At 39.2% G+C, this 17,129-nt stretch overlaps 1 protein-coding gene across 1 annotated transcript in view; it reads left to right on the forward strand.

Annotated features, from left to right (window-relative positions):
- LOC150087641 (cubilin-like) overlaps nt 1-17,129 on the forward strand; it is an 81,882-nt gene that overhangs the window by 60,936 nt on the left and 3,817 nt on the right. Inside the window, exons 16-22 of the mRNA XM_090369844.1 lie at nt 41-160; nt 2,895-3,182; nt 3,968-4,564; nt 11,141-11,278; nt 11,428-11,676; nt 16,058-16,180; nt 16,444-16,692. Coding sequence (XP_090225970.1) covers nt 41-160; nt 2,895-3,182; nt 3,968-4,564; nt 11,141-11,278; nt 11,428-11,676; nt 16,058-16,180; nt 16,444-16,692 — 1,764 coding nt within the window. The remainder of the gene's footprint in view (nt 1-40; nt 161-2,894; nt 3,183-3,967; nt 4,565-11,140; nt 11,279-11,427; nt 11,677-16,057; nt 16,181-16,443; nt 16,693-17,129) is intronic.

Consider the following 17,129-nt stretch of genomic DNA (forward strand, 5'->3'; position numbering starts at 1 on the left):
TCACTAATGGAGAATATAGTGTTGTTTTTGTGTGCTTTAGGGACCATCACGTTTTACGGGACCCCTCGAGAAGTGAAGATTTACTTTAATTCTAACGACCGGATTACAGACACAGGGTTTCGCGCCACGTATTATCAACTGCCATGTCCATCCGAACGACGTAAGTTTTATTTCAGCTTCCACTAATTTAAAATTGATTTTAATATAAAAATGTTTTTATTAAGAACTCTTTATTGTATACACAATGTTAGCATTAGCATTAGCATTAGTAGAGGCATATGATGCAAGAAAGCAAGCTTATTCAGCATCAGCCAAAAAAAAAAAAAAAAAACACTACTCCCATTTCACCCCTCCGTTCGTTCGAAATACCTGTCCAGCTGAGCCTTAAATTTATTTAGGCTATCAACTTCCATGACAAGGGATGGAAGTCTGTTCCACCAACCAACTATCCACTGGCTAAAGGCAAATTTCCGCACATCTATCCGACATCCGTCCTTCCTCAATTTGAATTTATGCCCTCTCAGGTGATTATTCTGAGCGAGAGGAAGAATCCCATCGGCATTGAGCATGCTCAAACCATTCAAAGCCTTATACACCTCTATCAGATCACCTCGCCGATGCCTAGTTTCCAGGCTCTGTAATTTGCAAAACTTAAGCCTTTCTTCGTAAGAGCAACCCTTTGTTCCATGTGTAGGCAAACTGTCATTATTATTCTATCTTCTTTCACTATTTCTCTTCCTGTTCATTATAAGGGAAGGGTAAATGAGAATGCTTTTAAACTCAACATTCCTGAATTCGAATTTTCTGTTTTCCTGGACGAAAAACCGGGAGAAAAAACCATGCTGTCCTCACCGGAGACCCACTAACTGAGCCACGTTGTGAAAAAGGCCCATAAAAATTCCTCACGTATTCGAACGGATGAGACTCAAACTCAGTTCTTTTCACCCGGTGTGGGGGAAAACGGTGATTTTACCAACTGTGCTACCCACGTGGGCTCCTTGCCACGGTAAAGTTCTTGGAAACAATATAAGAAGCCATTTTATCCAAGAAGTCGTATAACGACTGTGGCTCCATAGCCTATATGAATACACTTGGTTGTGTTTCATCGCATCCTCACTATACGCTTTTTCTAACAATAATTTCATGTGGAGACTTTTAAAGAACGTACAGAATTTTCACATTGGTTTGTGCACAAAAATGTGATGCGCTGTCTTCCACACTTGAACATGCACTGCGGCTTCTTGCCACCAACAAAAACATGTCAGAATTTGCATGTCACTCCCGAATTAGCGTAATGAACATAATGTACACTGGTGTGCAAAACTTAAGGACCAACACTATTTTTAAGGGTTACAACCATAAAATCTTTACCTAAGGTAATCTTTACTGATGATAGTAGATTCAGTCTCAGCAGCGATTCTGGACGTCAGCTAATCTGGCGAGAGGTTGGCACACGATATCACCCCGCAAACATCACTGAAAGGGATCGATATGGCGGTCGAGGTGTTCTCGTCTGGGAAGGCATTATCTTGGATGGACGTACACAACTCCAGATACTAGAAGGCGGTACTGTAACCGGTGCACGCTACAGTACTGAGGTAATCCTTCTCCACGTGCGTCTGTTCCGAGGGTGCCATTGATCCCGAGTTCATGTTTATGGATGATAACGCCACACCCACCCCATCGCACTGCAGCTGTTGATATGCATTTCGAAAGTGAGGACATTATTCGTATGGATTAGCCTGCCCGTTCCAGCGATCTAAATCCCATCGAACACATATGAGACGCTCTGGGGAGACGCCTAGCGGCACGTCCACACCCACCAGAAAATATTCACCAGCTAAAGATGGCACTGACAGAGGAATGAACGATGTTACCATAAGAACTTATCAACAACATTGTTCTAAGTATGGACAAGCGGTGCAAAGCCCGCATCGACATTAGGGGTGGCCATATCTCCTACTGCGGATCACCTCTTCCCTTTGTTCCATCTTTGGCAGTGATGCATCTGTATCATGGAATCCAGTGCTATGTTGCCATTTTTGAATAAAGTCCCTCTGTACCGTTTTGTTTCCGTTGTTGTGTAGGAGTCGTTTCCTTCATCATTTCTGTACTTCACGAGGTTCCTTTGGCATGCTTTTCCCATATCCAGGCCACTCCTATGAGAAGCTGCAGGCGAAAACCTGACTGGTCCTTAAAATTTGCATACCAGCATAGTACTTTTCGCCTTCTTCTACTTCTGAATCTGCGCGGTAGCACAGTTGTATCGCCACCGTCCTCCCCACACCGGATGGAAAAGCCTGAGTTCGAATCCCGTCAATGACGCGAAGAACTTTTATGGGATTCTTTCACTCCGTGGCAGAATTTATCAGTCTCAGGGGTTTATAACAAGGTTTTTCCCCAGAATCCGGGGTTTTTAGTCCAGCAATTGACCAGAGAACATACGCAATTTACAGAGATAATACAGTGGTGCTTTATACCTTTATGGGGTGAAAGGCAAAATGGAATTTGGGGGCCCATCTAAAGCAAAAACTAATAAAGAACATTTTCAATTTCATTTTATTGTGACAACAAAACAAACAAATTATGTAACATAAGAACTAAATATAAAATTTCATCTTCAAGTAAAGATCATTGACCTTGACAGGTAGGAAATTCAGTTTCCGATAAAAATCACTTTAAAAAATTAAGTAAAAAATAGCAATGAGTTTTTGAAACAGTGATTTTGTGGGCCCCCTTGATTTCTTCTACTTCTGGGAAATTTATGGTACTTTCGGGAACTTTTCCAATGTACCTTGCAAATGTATTTTCAGCAAAAATAGAAGATGAATAAAATGTCACCATCTTGCAATGCTGACCTTTAACTCACTGCAACACTGTTTCGTTCTTTCCAGCACTTCGCCCCACAACAGTACTGGAGCCCCCTCACGTTGTTTACCCCATTCGGTCCTGCGATCGCCTGTATGCCTCTGTACAGTTTGAGATACGAAGTCCCGACTTTCCCACTAATTATCCCAACAAAAAGGATTGTCGATATACAATTCGCCGCCTCAGTGACCGCATCTGCTACCTACGATTGACTTTTCTGACCTTCGACATCGAATCGAGCAAAGGTTGCGAGTACGACTATCTAGAAATTGATGGAGAGAAGATATGTGGCAAACTACCTACAGAGACAGTTCGTGAGTATGATCGACTCTCTTAAATAAATAAAACTTTGTGTATTCTTTCCAATTGTTTTATTGAATAACTTACTCTTGTAAATTTTGAAGGTTATAACTTTATAGACCACTTAATAAAACTCTATAAGTATATGTTATCGAAACTTAGCCACTCAGTTTAATTATATAACGGAATATTTATTACTCTTCTCCCCTATACTTTTAGGTTTCTTTTCTCTTTATATATAATAAAGAGAAAAGAGACCTAAAAGACCTAATATACATTATATATAATAATGTATATGTTTATAAGCGACACCGCTTTCACGACTGTTACATAAATATACACGTGAATCGTGCACGGACTGTCTAAAGCTAACAATAATGCATTAAAAATACATTTAATTTATGAATTTCTCTTTGTATGGAAAAAAGGAACAATAATTAACGGATTTCAATTTATGATTTTAATGAAATTTGGAGAGACTCGACAAGTATTTGTCCACTGGGAGTCGAATTGTTGCATGCGGACGGACGAACGGAAGGCCAGACAAACGACGAATGTGGTGAAGACGAAAGGCGCTTATGCATATAACGAACCTAAAATGCTGTTACTGATGAGGAGAGATTGATAGCTTTTCGTTCCTCTGATCGTTTTCAATATTGCTATTAAAATAAAAAAATTTTATTTTTATTTTTGTGAATCAAACCTTGTGCAATTGCAGAATTGTTGAATGAACATTCCATTCTATGAAAATAAATCTAAACTGTGACAGCTAATATATTTTGATCTTATATTATCCTAGGGGATTATGACCTCCGCAATTTCCAGCTTTCTTTCCGCTTCCACTCCGATCCAGCGAACTCCAGACCAGGATTTCGAATTCGAGCGAGACAAGTGGAATGTGGGGACCATTCTCAGGATCACGATCTTTACCCTCCCTACCCTCCAGACAGCTTTCCCTATCCTCCTAGTCCTCACCCCTTTGACCATCCATACCCACACCCACATTATCCACCAGAACAACCTCCACCTGTTCTTCCACTCCCTCCCGATTCTCATTACCCTCCTCAAACCCGCTACCCTTCCAAACCTAGTCCAGTCCCCGTCATTCGATCGTACCCACCTGCATTGTTCCCTTCCACCACTGCAGGCTACGATCACCGAAACTGCGACAAGGAATATAAAAGCAACGAATTTGAAATCAGAAGCGTCAACTTCCCAGCGAATTATCCCAACAGTATAAACTGTCGTTATACAATCATTCGTGTTAGTGGCTCCATCTGTCGATTGGAATTGACATTTATTCGTTTTGAACTCGAGTCGAGCAGCGGCTGTTTTTACGATTACTTCAGCGTAAATGGGAACAGACTTTGTGGATCCATCCCCGATGGAGAAATTAGTAAGTAAAGTATTTACAAAAGGAATATCAAAATCAATAGTCTATGGCAATAGTACGAATATTTATTATAATTATATTGTATAATTGTATAATTTGCATAATCATAATACACATGACGTATATAATTATTATTATATTGTATATTGTATTAATAATTATAATTCGCGTAATATGATATTAATTGTATTAGAGGATACCAAACAACTATTCACAGAAATAGAGTGGGCCAGTACATCAGAGAGTCTTATAATGGGGGATTTTAATTTCCCAGATATTGACTGGAATTTGTGTTTGATCACTCGCACGGTACAAGACTTTTATATATTTATTGGATGACTGCTTTCTACAGCAGCATATTAGAGGCAACAAGAGGGACTAATACTCTTGATCTTATTATTAGCAGTGATTCTTCATGCATTAAGAATCTGCAGATAAAGGAACCACTAGGTGGCAGTGATCACAGTGTGCTGAAGTGGGATTTACTCAAAGAGACAACTACCATCGGGAGTAAAGGGAAGGGTTTTTGCTTAAGGTGGGACCACCTTCTAAGTTGGTCCCACCTTATTGAATTTAAATTCTATAAGGTGGGACCAACTGATGATGTTACCAACAACCAATTCAAAATGGGAAGCATTCAAAGAACTTATCTTGGAAGCTACTAGGCTTTACATACCAACTAAGAAATATTGTTCAAGGTTTAGGCCTAAGTGGATGTCACATGAACTGATGACGCATATGGCAGAGAAGAAAAATGCATGGGATGCATATAAATTAATGTGTGACACGGAAGCCGATGGCAGATATAAGCTAGCCTGTAATCAGGTCACAATGGAGATTAGGCAGGCGAAGGCAGATTACGAGAAATCTTTGGCAAAGGATGCAAAGAAAAACAGCAAAGATAGGTGGTAGATGACTTTCATCAACCAGTGAAATACCACCACTTTGCTTATTGGAGGCTTGAAGTGGTGAAACCCATATTTAGTCTCTAGAGCAAAGTTTCCGGCATCCCCCTCTCCCCATACTTCTCCTTCAACCCATGCACGGTACTAAGTACTATAGGTTTTGATACCTTTCGTGTTTGGGGTTTTCATAAAAAAAAAAAAAAAAGAGTTCTTTACTTATGTAACCTCTAGAAGGGATGAATATGTTAAGTTGACATAGTGGTTCGATTGTTGATGGTTGTGCTCAAATATCTGAGAAAACTAAATCAGTAATTTGCATCTACATTCACACAAGGGGAGTTATCAAGGAGTAGAGGGCCAGATGTTTATCAAACTCTAACAGGGAATTAAATGATTTTGTAATAACTGGGAGTAAAGTGGAGGAGAAACTGTTGAAGATAAACACAAGAAAGGCACCCGGGGTGGATGGGATCTATCCAGTTATATTAAAGGTGGCAGCAAAGGAAGTAAGCAAACCCTTAGCCATAATTATGAGAGCTTCCTTGGACTCAGGGGAGGTCCCCATGGACTGGAGGTGTGCAAATGTATCACCAATTCACAAAGAAGGTTCACAAGGTGACACAAGTAACTACACAGCTGTTAATTTAACTTCTGTTCTGAGTAAAATAATGGAGTCATTGGTTCAAGAAGCATTGCTGGATTGGCTAGACAAGACAGCAGTAATAGTTCAGACACAGCATGGATGTGTTAAAGGGAACTCTTGTCTGACCAATTTGATTGGATACTACGATGTGGTCACAATGGGACTGGATGAAAAAAATAATTTTGATATCATATACTTGGATTCGAAGAAAGCTTTTGATACTGTTGCACATCGAAGACTGCAGTACAAATTGGAGCTGTATGGCATTAACGGTGTTGCTACAATGGATAAAAGGCTGATTGAGTGGGAAGAAGACAGAGAGTGGTAATCAATGGGCGCTGCTCTTGCTGCACTAATGTTATTAGTGGAATTATACAGGATTCGGTGCTCGACCGATTCTTGTTTTTTGTATTTATTAAAGATTTTGATGAAGGTATATCAGGCTTAATGTCTAAATTTGCAGGTGAAAGAAAGATAGGCAGGATGGTTAATGACGGTAATGATGGTATGCTACTGCAACAAGGTCTAGAAAAATTAGTCAGATTGGCTGAGAAAGAACAGTCGAAGTTTAACATTCACAAATTCAAAGTACTGCATATGGGTAGCAGTAATCAGAGAATAACTCAGAGTAGTGGAAAATGAAAAAGACGTGGAGTTATTTGTGCAGTCATATATATCGAGGGTTTAGTGTCAGACAACGTTAACTACAAAATCATTTTGTAGTAAAGATTTTTGTAATTAACCAAGAAAAAGTCATTTGACATTTTCTTGGTTTACCGCAAATGTGCTTATAACCCGAGCTAACTTGTAAACTACAAGAGAAATACATTTCTATGATGTGATATGCATTGTTATTTGTATAAAGTTAAACTAAAATTATCTCAAAACAAAAATTCAATTTTGTAGTTAACGTTGTCTGACACTAAGCCCTCGATATGAAGTTCTCTGTGCAATGCAGACAACCTGCTAGGACAGCTCATGGGGTTTTGTTAATGATGTACAGGAACTTTGCTAGCATGGATAAGGAGGTGATTATCCTATTGTAGAAGGCAATCGTTAGGCCACATCTTGAGTACTGCGTACAGATCTGGAGACATAATGTTAGGAAGAATGTAGAGCTGCTGGAACAGGTGCAGAGAAGGGCAACGAGATTGGTGAGGCGAAGAAAGTGGTGCCTTTACGAAGAACGGCTTCAGTTCTGCAAATTGCAGCATCTGGAGACTTACACTATGCACATAAGTGGACATAAATTCAAAAATCAAATTGAGGAAGGATGGTTGCAGAATAGATATGCGGAAGTTTGTCTTCTGCCAACGAGTGGTTGATTGCTGGAACAAACTTCCATCTGTTTTTGTGGAAGGGAGTGGTTTGACTAAATTCAAGGAAGAACTTTTAACCCCAGGGGCTCACATCTGGTATGCGCTTGGCACACCCAGGGTCAGCTGAATGTTTAGGAGCACACCCAGCTGAATGTAGTTTAGGAGCACACCCAGGGTCCTCCTAAAGTACACGTTTAACGTTCTGCAAATCGGTTAATTTTTGCTTTCAAAAAATGATGAATTGTGAGACTCTTTATCATCCATAAAATATGTGCAATATTCGTCGTTTTAACCCATTGATCATATTTTGTCTGAATAAGTTTTTTTTACTGAATAAGAGAACAAAATTCGTTCTCTGATGTAACTCGGCCTCCAGCAGGATATTTTCCCATCTATTGACCTTTACTGTAAATTAGCAATAACACCGTGCTCAATTTACTCAATTGGTATTTAATCTGAACTCTGAAATTTGATTCCTCCAAATATAATTTCCCTCACTCTATACGATCTACGTTCTCCTTCTACTAAAGCAAAATGGTTATTTCGTAAACAGATGTCTAGGAAACCTGTTTATGGGTTACAATCACGCGAGTAGTTGCCTATGGCAACGTTCAAAACAAGATGGTACATTTAGATCAACAACTACAGTGCTTCTTTTTTTTTTTCTGCTATTGCTGTTCTAAAATAAATTGCAATTTTTTTTATAAAAGATTAACTAGGTTATCAAATTTAAACATGTAAAATGGCATTTCGAAAACTAATACCTTCACATTGTAACCTTAAACCGACATCTTTTCTTTTCTATTTTATTTTTATTGCGTAAGGATTTTCCACTAACTGGGTAAAGGAAAATACATTTCTCTTTATTAGTGAAGGAATTAGAATTGTTAATACAAAAGTGAAAGTTGATAGTCACAGATTTCCTGGAATAAAATTGAAAGTGTTTGGGTCTCAGATAAACGTTTTATGGTTTTTCTTTTAAAAATTACGTCAGAAGTCCATCTTTTCAAACACCAGCAGTAATATCCCATAATGTTTATCTTATACCACCCTCGTATCTTCTTTTCATCTCCTTTATGCCTTGACAGAATCTTTTACCTTATTCCTTAATGACACAATCATGATATTACGGGAAAGATGTCTATTTGGGAGTGAAAAATTAATCTTCAAACTCATCATTCATCCCAAATTTGGAAATTTATTGAGCTTTATTATCAGCGATACTTTTATAATTGAAATATTTTCCACATTGTCCCAGATTTCAGAAGCCAATCTACGCTTCTTTATCAACAGTAGTCATCGTTCCTTCAAACTGTTCAAGTCAAGTTTCTTATCTATGACGCAGTGAAAATGTCCTCTTTGAGTTTCGTATGAGATAAATTCGGAAATTTTTTACTACTGGACAAGGCAGCCACTGCTGCCTTGTCTAATATTGACTTCGTGCCCAATTCATATCCTTGAACAGACTCTGTTCAGCTGGTTCATATACTGGAGCTCCTATGGTAGTCGTTAATCCAAAAATATTGTTGCTAAGTGAATCTTCATGAGAAAAGTATGAAATTAATTCGCGGTGTTTGTAAAGGAAAATTAAGTCCCTGAAGAGAGTAGGTTTTTAGTTTGGAGTCTTAAAACTGGCATTGCTATGGAAGGTTTTGAGAGATCATTCAGCTATTTTATGTGAACCGTTACAATTCATGAACATGACCACTTTAAGTGCACCTATTCTTTTCATGTAAGGAAGCTCTCTTTTAGTAAGAGCATCTCGAATTCGTACCATGTGATATAAAGCAAGTGGGCAGATATGTGGGGAGCATGCTGTAGGTATATATTCAATTCAGTGCAACAATCGGCAAGACGAAAGAGTTCAGTGATTTTATAAGTAACAACATGGTGTCGACACCAAGTGCACCATCATGAGTAATTTTGAAACTGCAACCTTGCTAATTTTCATGATACTGTATATTGGGCGTTCGAGATTGGTCCAATGGGCATCGAGAACATGATGTGTTTGTTATGCGGTGCTAGTGGTTCCCCACAAAACCGCATTTAGTGGAACTGTGAAGATGCAAGACTCTGAAAATCCAGATGAGCGTATCGTGAGCTGTGTGTTGGTTATATATGTGTGTTATTTGTGTTGTTCATCTGGCCACTTAGTTACTGGGAGGCATGATCATCAAGGCACCTCCGAGCATCCGTCCACAGCACGAGACGCCTGTTCAGGAGCAGATAGGAACATCTGATGGGATTGGGGAAAATTCAAACGAGGCGAAGAATGAAGACAGCAGAAGATGAATCAAAGATGAAGGCGAAAGGGAAGCACAAAGAGAGATGTCCCCGGGGCGAGTAGGAAGCTAGGAATCCTACAGTTGGCGGGTGTCCTCTAGAAGGATGGAAGGGGTTGAGAGAGTAAAAGTGCCTAAGCGCGAAAACCAGATATACTTCCAAGGAAGTCTTCTAAGGTAGCAACATACTAAAGAGAGTATCTTTTTCACTAACAGGTTTTCTCCTTTGCCGAAGGAACGAGGTCGGTGACATTTCCTCCTTGAAGGGATTTTCAGAAGATCATTCGTGGAAGTTTGTGGTGGTGAGGACGAGTATTCTGACTGGGTGACCAGGCCAGCAAAATTCAACTGCAAAGTTTTGCGGTGGGTCTCCCTGTAGAAAGATCTCACGGGGAATCGCGTCGGTATTTCATCCCGCTAAGCATGCCAGGCCAGCAAGTAGACATCCCACCTCAAATAGGGTTAGCAGGGGCAAACGTAGCCCACTTTGCAGGTTACCATACTCCTTAGTCGCTGATGCTCCTAAAACCGTACAACAACAACACACTCCATCTTTGGGACAGCATCGGAGAAGTCTTCCACCCTGGCCGTGCCCTTATGGGTAGCATAGTTTGTTAACAGAACATAAAAGCGATCTTGTACTCAGTCTATTGCAGTGATCTCCCCAGTCACTATAGATCAGACTAAAACCAAGTGTTAAACGGTTCTTGAAGTAAGTTGGGAGCAAGCGACCAAAGCCAGTGAATTGCTTCACCTTCGATCCGGTCAAATCCAGGAACCTTGCCACACTCCATCTTTTGGACGACATCGGAGATCCGTTTGGAGAAGTTTTCCACCCTGCCCATGGCCCTCGTGGGTAGCATAGTTTCTTAAAAGAACATAAAAGCGAATTTGTATTAATCTCTCTAGTCACTAGAGCTCAGACCAATTGAGCACCTATGAAGTGAAGTGGAATGACCTCTTTGGCATAGAGATCCACAGAACCACTCAGTTTGTATGCACGAGTAGCACAGTTGTTATAATCACCGTCCTCCCCACACTGGATGGAAAAGGCCCCAATTGGAATGCCGTCAATGACGCGAGGAACCTTTATGGACTTTTATCATTATGTGACAGAGTTAGTCGATCTCAGGCGTGGACAGCAAGGTTTATTTTACTAGAAACTCGAGTTTTCTTCCAACAAAATAGGTAAATCGACCAGAGATCAAACACAATTAATGGATATATAATACAAGGGGGGACATTGTTGTTCTTTGGTAGCCACGTTTTTTTTTTTTGGTATGGCATTTCTGTCAGCAATTAGAGTATAAATGAAACAAAGGTTGAAGTTGTTCTTAGTATCACAATTCTGTCAGAAATAATAGTATAAATTACGAAACAACTTTAAAAAGTTTAGGCTTAAAATTGATTACCTTCAATGCTTTTAACAGGAACCTACGCCTTTGATAAAAGCGAGAAGTTGCTCTATTTTCGTTCAGATTCTGCTTCTTCTAGACGAGGTTTCTTAATTCGAGGAAGACAGCTTCCGTGTGGCGTTACGTCTTCAACACCCAGCAGTACCCAACCAGGTTTGACATAATGCAATTAAACAATATCTGTAAATGTCAATAGCTAAAACAAATTATCAATTCCTTTAAATCAATAGAATTCAATTTAGCAATAGCAGTTGAACAATGACGCCAAAGAAGTTATTGTGACTGCATTTTCTCAATCTTAGGTTTTCGGCCATCTTGCGACAAGACTTTCAAAAAAGAAACCTTCGTTTTACAAAGTCCTGGCTACCCTGCCGAGTATCCTCACGACATCATGTGCCATTACACCATCCAGAGATCGAGGGATGACGTTTGTGAACTCGAACTCACCTTTTTATCTTTCGACGTGGAGGGCGATGAGGATGGTTGCGAGGGTGATTATCTCGATGTTGGAGATCGTAAGTTTTGTGGCATTTTAAAGAAAGATACAGTAGGTAAGCAATATTCATTAATAAAGTCTACTTAATGATGGGTGCTTTTGGTGAAACAAATTTCAAGATCCAATTAGATCAAAGGGGTACAGTCCCGCTAATGAAAATTGTGGATCAAATAGGAGGTTCATTCAAAGAGTTCTTCCGTCGTTAATTTTAATCATCTAATTTTGCAACCAGCAAGTTTTGACACTCTTTTCTTACTCAAATTGCCATCTAAAGAAGGCGTTGGTTCAACACAGTCAACACAGTTTCAACCAGAACTGTGTTAGTTAAATGCGAATTAATGAAAATAGATGCAAATAAAATTGTGCCATGGAACCATGACATGTTGCCTCGTTGGTATAAAGATAGCACAGGCTGTTCGACTGCAGTAATCTGAAGCCAAACTGGGAAAAATGTGTGATCTATAACATTAAAAAAGGTCTTCTTATCGTGGGTGCACGTTTTGCAGGAACCATGATTTGAGAAATGAAAGACATAACTAGTTTCTCAAAAGCATTCATCTCAAAGATTTTTAATGACTAGAAAGCAAGCGGTTCTTCCACATCTCGAAGGTTTAAAGGCTCGTGGCAGAAAAAGAATACTTCAAGAGCGAAACCGTCATACACTAAGGGGTACTGTACATAAAAATAAGACATCCAATGAGCAGCAAATAACATATGAATTTAACCAAGCCTAGAACTTCCTTATATCAACCCACAAGTACCATGTGTAAGGAATTGAAGAAATTGGGTATAGGCAGTCGACTGCCTATTCGAAAGCCACTTGCTTCAGAGAAAAACAGAAAAATCCGCTTGTTGAGAAAGTCATGATTGGCAGTGAAACAACGGAAGAAAGTCATGTGGTCAAAATTATAATACACTTTGTTTTGCTGGTGGGGTAGACAGAAAGTGTTACGAGAGCCTTACGAAGCTATGGACCCTGCTTGCCTTGTTATGATAACCCAAAAGTGCCTGCCACAAGCATGTTCAAGCGGTTCTGTCGAACAGGGCCCAGCGCTCAAATAGTCGAAACAATATTGTTGATTAATGCATTAAATATTATTCGTATTTAAAATTTTTGTTCAGTATAATATAAAATTATTTAATTGTCTTAGTTACTGTAAAATTTGAAAATTGAAAAAAAAAAATCACTGTTACAAAAACACCTTACATAAGTTTTGCACGGGATCATCATCATCATCATCAGCCATTTCCAATCCACTGCAGGATGAAGGCCTCTCCAGCAATTTTCCAGTTCCTTCTGTTTTGAGCACTGGCCATCCATTTACTACTCAAAAACTCATGAATTTCATCTATCCATCTCCGCCTTTGTCTTCCAGGTTTTCTTCTAGCTCCTCTTGGGTACCATTCTGTTATTTTCTTAGTCCATCTGTCATCATGTCTTCGAGCTATGTGTCCTGCCCAAGACCATTTTAGTTCTTTAGTTTTGATAAGAATGTCCTTTACTTGAGTTTGCTGCCTAATCCATGTGTTTCTCTTCTTATCTAACAGTCTGATTCCCAATATAATTCGTTCCATTCTTCGCTGTGTAGTTCTTAGCTTCTCTTCCATTCTTTTGGTGAGTGCCCAAGTTTCACTTCCATAAGTTATGGTGGGGAGTATACATTGATTCATTATTTTACGTTTCAGACAAACTGGGATATTGCTCTTCAGTATGTGACTATATTTCCTGAATGCTATCCATCCAAAATTTATTCTTCTCTTGACTTCCAGCCATTTATCATTATTACAGCTAATAACTTGTCCCAGATAAGTATATGACTCCACCTTTTCAATTACTGCTCCTTCAATCATTATTTCCCTTTCCGTGGCATACTTGTTCATCATTACTTTTGTTTTAGCCATATTCATCTTTAGTCCAAAATCCTTACTAACTGTACATAACTGATTACGATTTTCCTCTAATTCTTTGGGATCGTGGCTTATGACCACAATGCCATCTGCAAATCGTAAATGGTTTAGGTACTCTCCGTTCACATTGACTCCTTTCTGCGACCAGTCTAATCTTCTGAAAGCTTCCTCAAGGGCAGCAGTAAACAACTTCGGAGATATTGTCTCCTTGTCGAACTCCTTTCTCGATTTTAAATTTGCTACTGTCTTTGTCTAGTCTAATAAAGGATGTAGCACTCTCATATATTTTCTTCAAAATCATAATATATGGAGTATCTATGCCTTGTCTTTCCAGTGCCCGAAACATTGCCTTATGCTGTATGGAGTCAAATGCCTTTTCATAATCCACAAATGCCAGGCATAATGGTGTTTTATATTCATTTGCTTTCTCCATTAGCTGTGATATTACGTGAAGGTGATCCATAGTTGAGAATCCTGTCCTAAAGCCAGCTTGCTCTTTCGGTTGATTCTCATCAAGTATTCTTTCTAATCTGTTAGTAATGACCCTTGTGAACAACTTGTAGATATGGGATAACAAGCTAATTGGTCTATAATTTCCAATTTCTGATTTATCTCCTTTCTTATGCAGCAAAACTATGATTGCATTATTCCACTGCTTAGGCATCACACCTTTTCTAATGCACTTTGTGAAGAGCCTTGCCAGTTTTTGTGTTATGTCTCTTCCTCCCAATTTTAACAACTCTACAGTAACTTCATCTTCCCCCGGGGCTTTCCGATTCTTCATTTTCTTCAATGCATGTTCTACCTCATCAGGAAGAATATCGGGTATGTCGTATGTGTTGCTACTTTGCAATCCATCTTCCCCACTTCTGGTATCATTCCCTCGCTCCTTGTATAATTCTCTATAGTAGTCTTCTGCTATTTGAATTATGCCTTCTCTGCTGTTTATAAGTACACCATCGCTATTCTTCAGTTTCAGTATCATTTGTCTTTCTGTATTACTGCTCATGGCTGCTGATTTAAATCCTTTGTTTTTCCTTAATGCTTGTTCTACTTTTCTTGTGTTAAATCTTCTTATGTCCTCTCTGAGTCTCTTTCTAATGGCTTTGCATAACTCAGTATACTCAATTTTCTCCCTGTCAGTGTGTTTCTTGCTCTTCATTTGTCGTCTTTGGTTCATCATGACAAGTGTTTCTTGACTAATTTTTTCTTCTTTGGATTTCTGTTTCCCTATAGGTTTCTTGGGCACGGGATCATAGGGCCCAAAATATTTTGAGGCAGGCTTTGTAACCCAAGCATCAGGAGGTAGCATCTCGGTATGGGGAATGTTATTTGACACGTATTGGATCTGTTGATACCGATGGAAGGTCGAATGTCATCGAAGTAACAAAATTTTGTAACAGATCTACTTTTATCCCTAAGAGAATGGCCACTTTGTGAATGACAATGCTACTGTGCATCATGGCAGAATCGTTAAAGAATGGTTCGGAGAATATGACATGGATTTCCACCATCTCTCTGGCCCCAACATTTTCCTGATCTCAATCCTATTGAGAATGTGTGAGACATGCTGGAAAGAGAAATTCTGCAACGAAATCCTCTTCCTTCAGTTTTATCGCAGCTACGCGATATTTTGTTCGAAGAACAGTTACAATTAGCTTGCCTTTTAGTGTAAGTTTGATTACCTCGGTCACTAATACACCTTAGTGAATACGCGCCGCACTCTTGCTGCTATTCAAAACAAAGACGATCTGATTCTTTTTTTTTTTTTTTTTTTTTTTTTTCCCCACTGGGCGTATGAGCTAATTGTATATTGGATCACCATTGGCTCGAATCGCTGCAGCGACACGGCTTCGCAGGGGGTTGAAAAGATATTTAAACGTGCAATGAGGAATGCCGGATCATTCGTGTAGCAAAGTGCGTGTCCCTATTCCTGAGGGACGCGGGAAGAGGATTGTGCTGATGAACGGACCTTTCCAGTTCATCCCAATCTCGAGAATCTCAGTTCCATTTAGATCTGGAGATTAAGCTACCCAGGATATACATATGAAGTCCTCCTCAAATCACTCTTTTAAACATTTGGGCTGTGGATGGTTGCACTTTCTCCTTGAAAATACCCATGTTCATAGGGGCAAACAAGCACATCGCCAGATTTACTTAATGCAATACGATGTTCAGATACGCTCTGGAATTCATGCTCTACAGGGTCACAGCGGACCAAGAGTGCACTATGAACATACGAGCACGTTCTATACACCATTATATCTCCTTCAGATGCCCATATCTTGCTTTCAGTGACTCTTGTGGTTTGCTCCACAAGAGGCACTGTTCTCAAATTTAGGTAACAATTGCTTTTTAGTTGTTCCGATTTTCAACATGTATTAATAAATTCGCAATAAAATTCTACATAGATTTAATTCTGCAATTTTATTTTATACTTTGTGCAATCTTCAATCTCAACAACCATATGTATAAGCCACTGTACACAAAACAATAATCTTTTGCTGTCACTTTCCTGTTCTATACAGAAATCCTTCCATTCGACACGTCAGAGAAACTCATAGTGTTCAGATCCGATCTAGTTACTTCGAGACCAGGTTTCTCCATTCGCGTTCGCCAAATTACCGATTGCGTCGTAACCTGGGAACCAAGTAAGTCATCACCTGTAAATAGTGAACATTATTTTCTTCAAGGTACCCATTTATAGACACTAAATGGGTACCTTGTGTATGATTTTCTAAAATGAAATAAAATTCTCTTAATTGATTCACTGGCGTTACCTAAAAGCCTATTTATTTATTTTTGATAGAAGACGTTGTGTAGTATATCTGTCAGTGCTTTTTTTTATTTCTGAAATAAATTCGCTTTTTAAAACATTATGAACTAATGGGATGATCATTGCCACATTTTTCAGTATCACCACCACCACCACTGTGTGATTATTGCCTTCGTGAACCAAGAGGTCATATCATCAGTCCGGATTTTCCACAGAACTATGGCGACAATGTTCACTGTTCCTATCACGTCGAGAAGGTCAAAGGCTACTGTAGTGTCGAAATCTACTTCCACAACTTCGACATCGAGAAGACAGAGAGTTGCTGGAAAGATTACTTGCTGCTGGACAGACGACGCTACTGTGGCACCGAACTCAAGAATGAAATAAGTAGGTCACCAGGAAAAAGCATCACATCTATTTCTTTAAAATCAGAAGTAAATTTTCCAGCTATTCCATTAGACCATTGTACAGACGCTTCTAGAGCATTCTACAAGACACACATTCACACTTTTTTTGGAGTATTGGATTCGACTCTACGAGGAATATTTTCATCAGTGGCCTTATTTTTGAGTTCTCAGTTCTTCTCAGAAAAAAACCGCTTCATACCACACTATTAAATGTTGTATTGCTCCTGGAGTACCGCTTCTCTCACACAATGAAACTGAGTTCTGCCACCTGTCAAAAAATACCTTACTCCATATCCAACGAGATTACGCGCTCTATTACCATAGTTACCTAGGTACCACAATTTATTTAAATGGATAACCCTGATCTATCCATACTTTCAAATTAAATTGTTAATATTTTTTAAACTCCTAAACCCA

Source organism: Mastigoproctus giganteus, chromosome 3 (assembly GCF_048544385.1).
Source record: "Mastigoproctus giganteus isolate SK-2022 chromosome 3, ASM4854438v1, whole genome shotgun sequence".
Lineage (NCBI taxonomy): Eukaryota > Metazoa > Arthropoda > Arachnida > Uropygi > Thelyphonidae > Mastigoproctus > Mastigoproctus giganteus.